At 38.1% G+C, this 13,279-nt stretch overlaps 1 protein-coding gene across 5 annotated transcripts in view; it reads left to right on the top strand.

Moving 5' to 3' along the window:
* LOC133984367 (epidermal growth factor receptor substrate 15-like 1) overlaps nucleotides 1-13,279 on the top strand; it is a 51,813-nt gene that overhangs the window by 1,825 nt on the left and 36,709 nt on the right. For 4 of the 5 annotated variants that reach the window (XM_062423653.1, XM_062423652.1, XM_062423651.1 and 1 more), the window contains exons 4-13: nucleotides 1,416-1,463; nucleotides 3,165-3,260; nucleotides 5,332-5,400; nucleotides 5,837-5,962; nucleotides 6,558-6,617; nucleotides 7,325-7,567; nucleotides 7,702-7,859; nucleotides 8,581-8,737; nucleotides 10,046-10,108; nucleotides 11,087-11,172. In XM_062423653.1, the coding sequence (XP_062279637.1) occupies nucleotides 1,416-1,463; nucleotides 3,165-3,260; nucleotides 5,332-5,400; nucleotides 5,837-5,962; nucleotides 6,558-6,617; nucleotides 7,325-7,567; nucleotides 7,702-7,859; nucleotides 8,581-8,737; nucleotides 10,046-10,108; nucleotides 11,087-11,172 (1,106 nt within the window). Of the gene's footprint in view, nucleotides 1-1,415; nucleotides 1,464-3,164; nucleotides 3,261-5,331; nucleotides 5,401-5,836; nucleotides 5,963-6,557; nucleotides 6,618-7,324; nucleotides 7,568-7,701; nucleotides 7,860-8,580; nucleotides 8,738-10,045; nucleotides 10,109-10,415; nucleotides 10,437-11,086; nucleotides 11,173-13,279 lie in introns of all 5 variants that reach the window. The other variant, XM_062423655.1, reaches the window with a different exon arrangement.

The following is a 13,279-nucleotide window of genomic DNA, read 5'->3' as shown; positions in this document are numbered from 1 at the left end:
CGTAGTACCCTGCTGGTTGGACCAGTTGAATCAGTAATCAGATTACATCTTCTACCCTGAATTTATTTTGGAATTGTGGTGTACTTTTTTTATTTGTAGTAATGAGTCAGGACACTGCTTCCTCACAGGGTGAATGTGTGTACATTTGAAATACAGTCAACATGTCCACTGCTGAAACAGACTTATTTAATTGTAGAGTTTACTTTGTGTCTCTTTTGGTTTTAGTTAGACTCTGAATGGAATTATGTTTGTATTGCTGCATGTGATTAATAACCTGTTCTTTTCTGTGCATTCATTTGAATATGAATTTTCTCTGCATGTCAAGAGTTAGTTTTTCTTTAATCTCTGAAATCTGACATTGTAGCAGACCTTGAATTTTATCAGAGGAAATGCTCATGTATCACTACTCTCCATCTTTGTTGACTCTTTTCAGTGCTGTGTGCTCATACACAAAGCAACTGAATCTGCTGTTTTAAACACTAAGAATAGAGCTATGATGCTTCTAAGGCTAATGAAGAAATATTAGTATTCACATGTCTTGGTGTGTGACAGGTGTAAACACTAGAGGCTGTTGGGATTGCTCTGAGGAGAAGACACACAGATTATTATTGTTGATGGATTCACAGTGACATTGTTGTGACTGGATTTAGGTGTGGTCACATTTATACAGCCTACCACTGTCTGTGTGTGAGGAGGCTCAGTAATGTTTTGGGGTTGCTTTGCTGCCTTGGGCATTGCCTGCCTTCAATCTGTGCAGGACACAATGACATCACAAGACTATCAAGACATTTTGGAGCCAAACATGGTGTTAGAAAACTGGGTGTCAGTTGCAGGTCATGGGTCTTCCAGCAGGATCATATTTTCAGTCATGTCTGTATATATATATATGTATAGATTGTATCTATATTCCTCATAAAATATTTTCTATATTTATATTTTAGTGTTTTGTAACCTGCGTTGTTTACATTGGGTACCACATTATCCCCCTGTGCTTCACCACATACACACATTTCTATACCAGTAACCAATTCATTTGTTTAAAGAGCAATATGGTTTAGTTAGAGGGTTTATTGATTTGTAGGTGTATGGTGACTAATGGTAGTTAATGTGTAGATGAAGTAGTTGTAAAGAGTAAATATCAGCCCGACAGTCACACCCAAGCAGTGATTGGTCAGGAGCAAGCATGATTTGAACTATCTCTGTCAAAATATCTTTATTCATACTCCACACAAGGACTAGGACAAGGACTGTGTTTACGTGTGTGTTGTTAGTTATGTTTGTACATTTCATCACATTACAAATTGGCCTTTCTGCCACCGACCTCCTCAGTGAGGTCAGAGGTCAGGATCATTTAAAGAACAGTGGAGGTTAAGAGTATGTGTAGTCTCACGTTTAGTTTGTGTCTTGTATTTTAGATCTGGGATTTGGCTGATCCTGATGGTAAAGGTTATCTGGACAAACAGGTAGGAAACAGTTCATCCAGTGCTCTGTCTGGTCATGTGCTTCACATACGGACTTCACATGGGAAATTGGGGATCACAGTGCATGCAACCATTTTTTTTAAATTTCATTAGCAGAAAAATACTTGTTATGTAATGATGTGTATATAGTGTAATGGTGAATCCAAATGTCTCCCCAATACAAGATGATCTAATAGACAACACAGTTTATATGGGCCTTATATATTTATAGTTATATACCCACAAATTAGACATTTCTAGCATGTTGCAGCTAAGTGGAAAACAGCAAACATTAATTTGAACTTAATACATTTAAAATTAAGAAAATTATTGCATATAAATATTATTTTATATATCTTTCTTTTCGTCATATCTAGTAGTTTTGCACAGAGCCAAAGCCCAATGAACAAAAAAAACTGCTGAGTCACTGCGTTTTGGTGTCATTTACAGGCACCATGCTGCAGCTTCTTTCCTCTGCTGTCTGTCCGTGTCTCACATAGAGTTACATTTATCTTCTGGAGACGTATACTAACCACAACCATAACCCACTACTTATATAACCCTCAGCCTTACCCTAACCTGAACTACTGACCCAAAAATCTGCTTTTTACCAATTGGGGATACAGCTTTTGTTCCAAATTGATCATCAATCAATCAATCTTTATTTGTGTAGCGCCAAATCACAACAAAGTTATCTCAAGGCACTTTACACATAGAGCAGGTTCTAAACCGAACTCTTCAGGTTTAATTTTAAAGAGACCAAACATTCCTACATGAGCAGCACTTAGCGACAATGGCAAGAAAAAACTCCCTTTTAACAGGAAGAAACCTCAGGCAGAACCAGGCTCAAAGTGGGAGAACATCTGCCTCGACCGGTTGGGGTAGAGAGGAGAGAGAGGAAGAATAGGAGAGAGAGAGAAGCACATAGAAAATAAACATTGAAGCTAGAAGGTCCGGGACTGGAATCTGTCATCCGGACGTCTACAGGCCCAGATTACCTGTGAGATGAGAAAGCACAGACAACTCCGGGGAAGAAGTGTAGGTTATTGAATGCATTAATAGTACATGAATGTTAATGGATATAGATGGATGGAGAGAGAGAGAGAGAGGAGGAGAGAGGAGCTCAGTGCATCATGGAGCTATGAGTCCCCCGGCAGTCTAAGCCTATAGCAGCATAAACTAGGAGCTTGCTAACTATAAGCTCTTTGATGAGCTTATCTGCTTGATCAAGCTGTTCCCGATGAACTGGTCCTAAGTCAGAGATTTGTACCCAGATGTAGCCTATGACAGATCAGCCACACTCATTAGTCATGTTTAAGACAGCTAAGTCATCCAAAAACTGAGAAATTTGACACTGAAACTGCTAAATTTTGAAGAGAGCAATATCCAAATGACTACTACGTGTCAGGAGAAAAAGTATTCTGTTAATTCTGCCAACATATGAAGTTGAAGCTCAGATATGAAGCAAAAAGAATGGAAATGTTTTCTTTTATAACTGTATTGAAGCACTTTATTTGATTAAAAAAATAACTATGTTGTGTCAGATTATTAAACAATTTTAAGATTTCTTATTGTATTGTTGAAATAGTATTCACCTGCCACATGATTAAGCACTCTTTCTGATGACAAAGTGTTAAGATGTAGTTTGAGAAAGCAGGAATGTAACTACTTGATGGGTAACAGTGACTTCTCTCTCTCTTTCAGGGCTTTTATGTAGCTCTGCGACTCGTGGCCTGTGCTCAGAGTGGTCAGGAAGTCAGTCTGTCCAGCCTCAACCTCACAGTCCCTCCTCCCAAGTTTGTGAGTATGACTTCATCATTCAAGCTCACAAATGACATTTCTATGTTGCACAAAGCAGATACTGGACATACACACTGAATGCCACATAAAGCAGCACTGCTGAATAGCTCAATCAGGATATATACATTATTATGTTTTGGTCATATCACATGTGGCATTAATATTTAAAATCATTATACATTTAATACATATGTCAGCATAGTCACCTTTACTGTCAAAAAAGAAAGAGTCAACAGGCTGAACCAGAAGAAATAATTAGATGAACAGCTAGCATTAGTGGAAGTGAGTAGCATCATTCACAAGATGATCTTATAAGTAAAAAAGAGAAAAAACCAAGTGGATAATAGCATCTGTATGTATTTCATGCTAGTCCAGTTTTCAGTTGTCTTTATTTCAGCACTTCAGTATTATATCAGCACTTATACCCAACATTTCTTTATGTCTAGCCTCAGTAATATTATCTCACTGTGGATTCAAGTTTGGCTACTTTCATTTCCAGATATGTAGATATGTTCCCTGTTCTGCTATGATGCAAAGGATGGTTGTGCATGACCCTCCTCTTGACCCGGCTTGGATGTGGGCCGGAGGCTGCCTGGCTCTGCTACCGGGAACAGAAATAAATGAAATGATAAGAACGACTTGCTTGCAAATAGTAACAATAGAGAGAGAGAGAAATAGAAAGAATGTGTGTGACCCAGACAGAGGAGGTGAAACTCAGGGCTCGACATTAAGGCTCGTCTGCATGTCTGGGACAAGTGGATTTTTTGTATGGCAAAAACAACAAGTTAAAAGTGTCTTCACATTATATACAGTGTTTTCTCTACCATTTCCTGACCCAAAATGGAACAAATGGAACCTATTCTAGCAGGATAGTGGAAGCATGACAGGCTTGTGTGATGCATAAACTGCATATGGTGTGTTGTAAGCAGGGTTGTAGTGGAGGCTACATGCATGTTTTCTGTTTGAACATTGTATCCTTGTATGAGACATGTAGACAATTGTATTACTCTTAACACAGACCAACAAACCACCATCAGCTACACAGGTGTGTAAAACAAACAAACCCTCTGTGCTGAAGCTAACAGGCAGACTGGAGCTGCTTTCATGGGACAGATGAATGAATCCAAGTTCAGAGGATCATATATTACATTAACTGACATGGGCAGCACCAAATAATAATGTCAGACAAAAGACAACAAAGTAACAAAAGCTCTTCAGTGAAGATGAAGTTTGTTGCTGCTGCTGTCAGTGCTTAGTGCTGCTGATGCATCCACACTGTGTGTTTTACTGTAATTAACACCACACAAGATAAAGCTCTGTCTCATTAATCATTCATTATTCATCTGACTATTTGAACAAATGAATTCCCCATAAATCAATTGTGTTATTTTGTTATATTACAAACATTGATCTACATTAAGAAACACATTGACACTGGGAGAATGTAGATTGATTGGTCCATCTATCCCTCAATAACGCCTACATGTATTTATTTATATTGTTCATATTTATTTACCTTTATGTGCACTTGTTTCATTTGAGCTCAGTGTCAATTATTGTTATTTTTACCCAGATAAGTCACTTATGTACCTGGACAAGTAATTTAAAAAACAAGCCCTGAAACTGTGCTTTTGAGCAGACTGTAGTCTTTTCTAATAGTGAACAGCAAAGTGGCAGCTGTCTCATTAAATGCTCCAACGCAGGCCGAGCATGTGCCTGCTGTCTGAAAGTGGTCTAATATAATATTTAATTGTCTCCAAGAGAATTTGAGGTTGTGTCAAGTCAAAGTTTATTTAAAATGCACAATCACACCATGGTGTCTCAGTGCACTTTACAACAGTAAAACAATATTAAAAGAATGGAGGAGGGACAAAAGAAGACATTTAAAAAAAGATGATAAATTACAGAAAATTCAAAGAAGATCCAATACACAGAAGACCATTTGAAGGTAGTGAATCATGTGACACATTATCACAAAACTACCAACGATTAATGGCTTATTATGTTATTCATTTTTGTATCAAAAGCTCAGTATGAGAAAAAAATCTCTGATTTGTTGCTCTTTTTTCAGAAGGACACAAGCAGTCCGTCTCTAAGCAGCACAGCTTCTACTTCCAGTGAACTACACTGGGCTGTCAGGGTGTGTATGGACACACACACACACACACACACACACACACACACACACACACACACACACACACACACACACACACACACACACACACACACACACACACACACACACACACACACACACACACACACACACAATAGTGGAATAAAGCAGTCATTATCTCAGTCTTTCACAATGACTGATTCACAGTTTGGTGAATTTGTACCTTGGTTTTGGGGTCAGTACAATTTCGGGCAGCAGGAAAAAAAGTGGAAAATTGTATAATATTATATATTATTTATTATTATATAATTAGTACAGTATTTTTACTCTTAAGTATCAATAATGGTATCTGCCTCTAAAAAAATCCAGTATGGTTCAGGTTCTAATATTGTATTATAAGGCAAACTTAGTTTCTCCAGTAAGTCAGAGCCATAACTCTTGTGTGTTTAATTCGTAGCCCGAGGAGAAGAGTAAATTTGATGGAATTTTTGAAAGTTTGGCACCAGTCAATGGCCTGCTGTCAGGAGAGAAGGTCAAACCAGTCCTAATCAACTCCAAGCTACCTCTGGATATACTTGGGAAGGTATGGACTTTCACTGTATTTTATTAAACTGAGTCTGACTTTCTTCATTTGAAGATTAAAATATTTAAATGAAGTTGTAACATAATGATATTGTGTTTCTCACTAAATATGTAATAGTGTAGTTCATTCTGCTTTCATGAATATAAGGCAACAATAATATCATTGTGGCTGTTTGAATTCTTGTTTACAGATGATATGCTGACGTGTAGTTTGTTAAAGAAAATGTTTTTTACAGAGATGATTTTACAACTGAAATGAAACCTTTAAAGAGGACCTATTACTCTTCTTTCCAGTTGTGAATTTTTAATTTTGGACTCCACTAGAGCAGTTTCACGTTATTTCAGTTCAAGGCCAGTTATTTTACCTCATTATTTGACACATTGGCCACTTTTAATAAGAACATCTGACACTGTAGCATTATACATATGCCTGAAAATCGAATGAAGCATAATAGGTCTCCTTATACAATTTAGTTACTCCTTCAATTATTATACACAGTATGATGAATCCCCTCACTAAATTGTTGTTTGTACGTTGTGTAGTCTTTAATCTGATTTGATCCATATTGCAACATTATATTCATTCCTGCTGATAGGTTTGGGACCTGAGTGACATAGATAAAGATGGCCATCTGGACAGAGATGAGTTTGCAGTGGTAAGTGCATCTTCTTCAATCTTCTTCAATCTTCTTCAATGTTACTTGTTTTTGTTTTGTGATTCATTTCATCCTGACCTTCTGTGTTAACTCCTATATTAAGTCGCAGAATTGATACACAACATGTGTAATACTCAGTGCAGCGATCTGGGTCATTGACATATTTTTAATAATTTGTGGACAACAGAGAGGACATTGGCTTTGCACAGGAGATTTATTGCCAATAAGAAAAAAAAAAGAATATAGCCAACCTTATCCTTTAAGGTATAGCTGTCTCCTCCTGCTCTGAGGGCAAGTTCCTGAACCTAAATGTCAGCACCGCTTGAGGAGTGATACTAAATCTAATTTTCAGATACTGTTAAAGGTTTTACATATGTTTAGAGATATTCTGATTCAGAGTATCTGACGTGTATTTTGCTACCTGATTATTTATCTGTCTAAACTGGATATTGAGTGCAGTGTTGGGGTGTATATCTTTCTTAATTACAATTCTCAGTAATGTTTTAGAAGTGTATTTTCAAAGTCATGTAACATTTCTAGTATTAGCATTTTTTCCATTAAGTAGTAGAACAGCACAATCAAATGCTGAATTGATAAATGTTTACTCTTTTTTGAAGAAAAAAAATCCTCAGAATGATTACTGTAGCCACCTGAATTACCCTAAACTGGCAGTTAGTAAGTATTAATAGCAGGGTGTGTTCTCCCAGGCCATGCACCTTGTGTACCGGGCCCTGGAGAAGGAGCCAGTTCCTGCCCTTCTGCCCTCTGCTCTCATCCCTCCATCCAAGAGGAAGAAGAGTCTGGGCTCAGTGGTCGGCTCTGTGCCTGGACTGCCCGCAAGCCCTCCACCACCCAAAGACTCACTGCGCTCCACACCTTCCCATGGCAGCATGAACTCACTCAACAGCACCGGCAGCTTGTCTCCCAAACACACACTCAAGTCTGGACAGGTGATATACATTTTATTGACCACAATGAGTCTGGATATTTTTATGCCATTTATTATACATGCAACTTGACTGGTTGGCAGAGGCATACAATCACAATGTGTAATTAGTTCTCTGTCTGTATGTTTCTATCTCAGCATTCACTGAACTGGGTAGTGCCTGTGTCAGACCGTGGTCGCTATGACGACATCTTCCTGAAGACGGACGCTGACTTGGACGGCTTTGTCAGCGGACAGGAAGTAAAGGACATCTTCATACAGTCTGGACTTTCTCAGAACATCCTTGCCCATATATGGTACGGACTCAGCTAAGCTCCCACTTATCAATATCAAATCAAATTTCATATGTGCTGTGTTTTATTTCTTGGCTTTATTAATGGGTAAAAAATAAATACTGGTGCTTCATTGATTAGTTATCAATCAATAATAAGAACACATTTTTGGTTGATGTTATAAATGTTGATAATCCTATTATGAAGGGTAAATATTCATATAGTCCTGAGTTTTTTTTTCATATTCCGGCTATTCAAAAGTTGCTCTTATTAGTAAATAAGTAGTAAATAACTAAATAACTTAATTACTAACAATTAATAAAGCCATTACTTACAACTCATAAATCCTTTATAAAGGGTGCCTTATTAGAAAGTGGAAAATGAGATCTTCCACTGTCAGAAAAGTGCTTAGAAATGAAGCTGCTAGTTTTTGTTATAGAATTGATCCTGCTAAATCAGACTTTTTTTTTACATATCAAAGGTCAGATTGAACATATTTATAGCAAATGTAACTTCTTCTATATACAACTATCAGATAGTCAGGTGCTTAAGGGAAACATTTTGGGAAAAATATAGAGCAACATGTGTAAATAGTTCAGTTCTTGTCCCTTCAAATGTCAGCCAGACTCTGCTTCCATCTTGGTCCTCAAGCACAGTGTGTTAGTTTAAGTGAGTTACCACAATGTGTGTGTGTGTGTGTATGTGTCTGTGTGTGGGTCTTTTGAATGTCTGCTCCTCCCTGTAGGGCTCTGGCAGACACCAGGCAGATAGGTAAGCTGACCCGGGAGCAGTTCGCCCTTGCCATGCATCTCATCCAGCAAAAAGTCAGCAAGGGCATCGACCCCCCACAGGCCCTGACCGCTGATATGATCCCCCCTTCTGAGAGAAGCACTCCTGTACCAGTAAGTCACTCTCACACACACACACACACACACACACACACACACACACACACACACACACACACACACACACACACACACACACACACACACACAGAGTGCATGTTTACTGGACCTGAATGTATCGTATATATGTACAGTATATGAATGTCACATATATAAACATATTTATCTTCATTACAAATCACTGCTGGTAACCCTGGGTTTGTGTAGTCTTCAGTAACTCATTTTATCTTCCATAGAAATGTGAACCCAACTGTTTCCATGTGGTCAGTATCATTTTATGCCCATTAGCTGGTACATTTGAGTATTGCCAGGGCCGCTTCAGCCAATTTGGTGCCCTAGAGGAGATCAGGATTAGGTGTAGATGGGGGATCAGATGTCTCTTCTCCAGCAGCTGGAGGCTTCTGCAGATATTTCCTGAGTGCATCTGGACAGTTATAGAGTAGATATTTGCTTATTACAAGCAAAAACATTGGGCTTCTGAGTAGGACAAACAACTGCTGCAGCCTGTTGTATTACTAATATAAAAGCGGTTGCACCATGGAGAGAAGTTAAACAGCAGTTTCTGCCACACAGGAGCATTTTTTCATGAATTGGATGACATTTTGCAACACAGTAATCCAGTAGAGACCTAATTTATGGATATTATATTTCATTACTATGATAACAAAATATCGTGCAATGCCAAGTAGCTCATGCCAGCTTACACATAGCTGGTGCAACCCAGTGCAGAAATGTATGTTTTTATGGATAATAGTGTTAGCCATTAGGGCTGGACGATTATGGTAAAAATCATAATCACGATTATTTTGATCGATATTGAAAAACGATTATTCATAGATTTGTAAACATAAGCATTTATTGAACCACCAGAACTCAACTTGAAACATATTTGAACAGCACAACCAGAAATAAATTAAAATCAAGAAAAAAAAATATAATGATAAATGGAATTAATAGTCTCACGCATTGACTGGAGACACACGCATTTCAAGCAGTTCACACGCTCTCACGCCACACCTGTCGTTTCTCACTCTGAGAAGTGATAGATCCCACCGCACAGAAATGTATATATTATATACAGAATGTGTACATGACTACTTATATGGTTTATTCTTTTACTTTATATCTTCACTGTCAAGCATGACATAAAACTAAGGGACAACAAGTATAAAGAACAAGATAATTGCCCAGTACTGCTGACTTTTAAGTTTAAAATCATTTTGTTTGTTTTTTTAAAAAGGGATGGAGTTTGAACTTGTTATCATCATTGTCAGTAACTAAATGATCTCTTCATGGCTGCAGAGTATGTCAGGATACATGACTCCAGTGGGATCAGAGATGGCTGCGCTGTCTGAGATGAGACGGGTGAGTCAATACTTCCTCCTTGTCTCTCCACCTCTCATCTTTATCCTGCTCTTTGCATATTCACGGTGTAGACGTGTGATTTGTCTGCTAAACATGCTGTTCTTTAGCTTCACCAGTTTCCCTATCTGCCAGATGTGCTTATCTGGAGGAAGACAACCTGAAAACCAACATAGACATGAAAAAAAGCTAGATTTGAGGAGAGGCAGATGAATGAAATGAAAGACATTTACTGCCCACTGTTCTTCTCTCTGACCCTAACTCTATTGCTGCTGATGTTTCTTCCTTTCGTCTTCTCCTCCTCTCTCAGGCTATAATGTTCAAGTTGTGGGTAGGTAACATGGACCTACATTGGATTAAAGAATGCTTTCAGTAGCTGGCTGTTCAGCCTGATTACTGGAAAGCATTGGCAAGATGTTTCTCTCCATTCCAATACAGTGCAGTGACATTGTTTCACCCTGCCAACTGTCTGCTGACCAAGAGAAGATTCAAGATTCAAAGAAGTACTTTTGATGGAGCAGCTGCAGTCTTAGGGTAGCAGTTGTATGTGACCCTGCCTTACACGGAGCATCCTGTGTACTTTCATTTAGTGTAACAGTCTTCCTGTTTAACAAAGAGCTGTTTGTTAAACCTCCTGCATGACAACTTATTTTAATTTTCTCCAAGGCGTGCTGAAAAATATAAATCATAAAAAAAAATCTTTTAAAAATCTTGAATCTTTACCTTCCTTGGCAGTTAGTCAGTGGTGGTGACACTCCCCACATGTTGGTGCCACCTGCTGATTCAAACCTCTGTGCTGCTCCTCTTATGACCGGTGGTTTCTCTCCTATCCTCTCTTTACCTCTCTCTCCTTCACATGGCTCATCATCCCACTTTCTTCAACAACAAATTAAGTTTACTTTACCAATCAGTCCTCGTGTTTTGTTTTTTTGTCTTTCTCCCTTCCTCTCTTTGGGTCTGTCTGCCCGTCCCTCTCTACAGGACAGCTCTAGTTCGGTGGGTTCAGGGGAGTTCACTGGCATCAAGGAGTTGGATGACATCAGCCAGGAGATAGCCCAGTTGCAGAGGTAACAAACAATATCACTGATTGAACCCAGATAACATGAAAGCACCGCAAGTGTGCAATGCTTTTAGTTTCACATCAGTTTCAAAGCTCCGTAGAATATGAATTGAAGATTATATCAGTGTTATTTAAGCATCAATGCAAAAATGTTTACAGCTGTGTATATTTCAGTAACTTCTTTAGCTAAAACACAATATATTCACAACAGTACCAACAGTTACAAATGTTTTTTCATAAATAGGTATTCTTTGTACTTATGCAGTTATCTGTCAAAAGCTCTTTACTTTTAATCAAATCTATCACTTCAACAGCTCACACACCTCCTGACCTAACCTCTGACATTAGTTCCCTCAGTAATCCAATTTCATCACCTGCATCCAGGCTTTCATCACTTCCTATACTGATAGTATAAGAGTAATATGATCCTGGTGTGTTGCTCCCAGAATCTTCTTTGTCTTTCTTCTGTATTTTAGAAGTATAGAATTCTGAACCAACCCCCCTGAAAAAAATCAAATCTGATTTAAAACTAAAACACAATGAACAAAAATGTGTCTGCATTAAATAGCATCTGCTCAAAATGTCATACTTATACAAAGAAACTGATTTCCCCACATTATTGATTGATAATGCAACATCCAAAATGATATGAAGGGTTTAAAGCCCTTTTCAGTGCTTTCATATCATACCAACATGAGAATCTTATTAAAGATGAATACAAGCCCCCATGTATGTAGTTCTATTGGGTTTCCCCTTCATGAATGAAATATGATGTGCAAGTCTTTGCACGATTACAATCTTCTGCCAGAGTGACACCATTGTGTCAAGTACCATTGTGCCATTTTATTTATTTTTATTTAGTCCCCTTTTTTAAATGTACCATTATTGTCTTTACATTAATACAAGGAGAAATTCCCTTGTATGTTACATCTCCAAAACATTACCAAATACATAAGTATTTCACACAGATAGTGATAGTTTCACACATGATAGTAGTCATTCAACCCCTCTGTAGTCTAACAAGAGAAAACAAACTATTTTTAATCATGAAGTCACACTTTTGCAAAACTATAAGGCAAAATTTTGAAATTTGATTTGAAATTGATTTCTGATAAGAATTTTAAAATGTTGGCATACGCATCTGGACTGATTCATAATGGTGTTTTGTTAAAAAGACAGATACATCTGATTGACAAGAGCCGTGACACTGTTAACACAGTAGTTGGTAAAGGCTTCAGGTAAAGGTGTGGACTGCCCGTCCACCTCAAGGTGTAATTATCACTCTTTACAGCTTGAACACTTGGTGTGGAAGTTAGAATGCACACAGACTACTTCAGTGGGCCAGCACATTTCCTACGTCAACAAAATAAAGAGGCTCTACTTATTAATAGTAGCCTCATAGCTTTCATCTGTTTTCCCTTGTTAGTATGTCATTTCTTAGTGTTTTGTGCTCTCATTGCAAAACACTGCTGCAGACTTTAAAACCTAAACATCTATTGTACTGAGCCGTTGTGTCTGTCACATTCATACTATCAGAATTTAGGTTGGAGCGCTTCTGACCAGTCAACCACAACATAGTCAGAACTCTGGTTTTTACCGAGGACCATTCTTTTTTTTGGGCAAACAACATAACGGGGGTAACAGTAGAGATAGTTAGTTCAAACTTACATTAAGCATTACCTTAGCTCCAACCATCTACTTACAGCAGTGAGTGAGGAGTACAGAGATAATCAACTGCATTTTAACAGTAGGTGATAAAATGCTCACTAAAGGAAACCAGAAACAGGCAGCTGTGAATGAGCTTTACTAGACATCTTGGCTTTGCCTCATTCAGCTGCTTTCCCTCTTCACGCATCCGTCCATCGTTCCACCCAGCCAAACCATCCAAGCATCGTTTGATGTGTGTATTTTATCAATTTTTTGTTTGTTCACCACTTATTCTCCATGCTGCGTCAGCACTCTTGCCTTTACCCAGTGGAATACTCTCAGGTAAACACACCAGATACTGAACGTCCATGGACTGGCACCACAGAAATCAAAGTGTTTACATTTTTAAATAAAATGCTAAAGATGTGTCTTCATGTTGTCATTATTGAGTATTGTGTAGTCAAGGT

The sequence above is a fragment of the Scomber scombrus genome, chromosome 8, assembly GCF_963691925.1.
Source record: "Scomber scombrus chromosome 8, fScoSco1.1, whole genome shotgun sequence".
NCBI lineage: Eukaryota > Metazoa > Chordata > Actinopteri > Scombriformes > Scombridae > Scomber > Scomber scombrus.
Note: the sequence above shows the minus strand (reverse complement) of the source record. Positions and strands in the feature narration are given on the sequence as shown.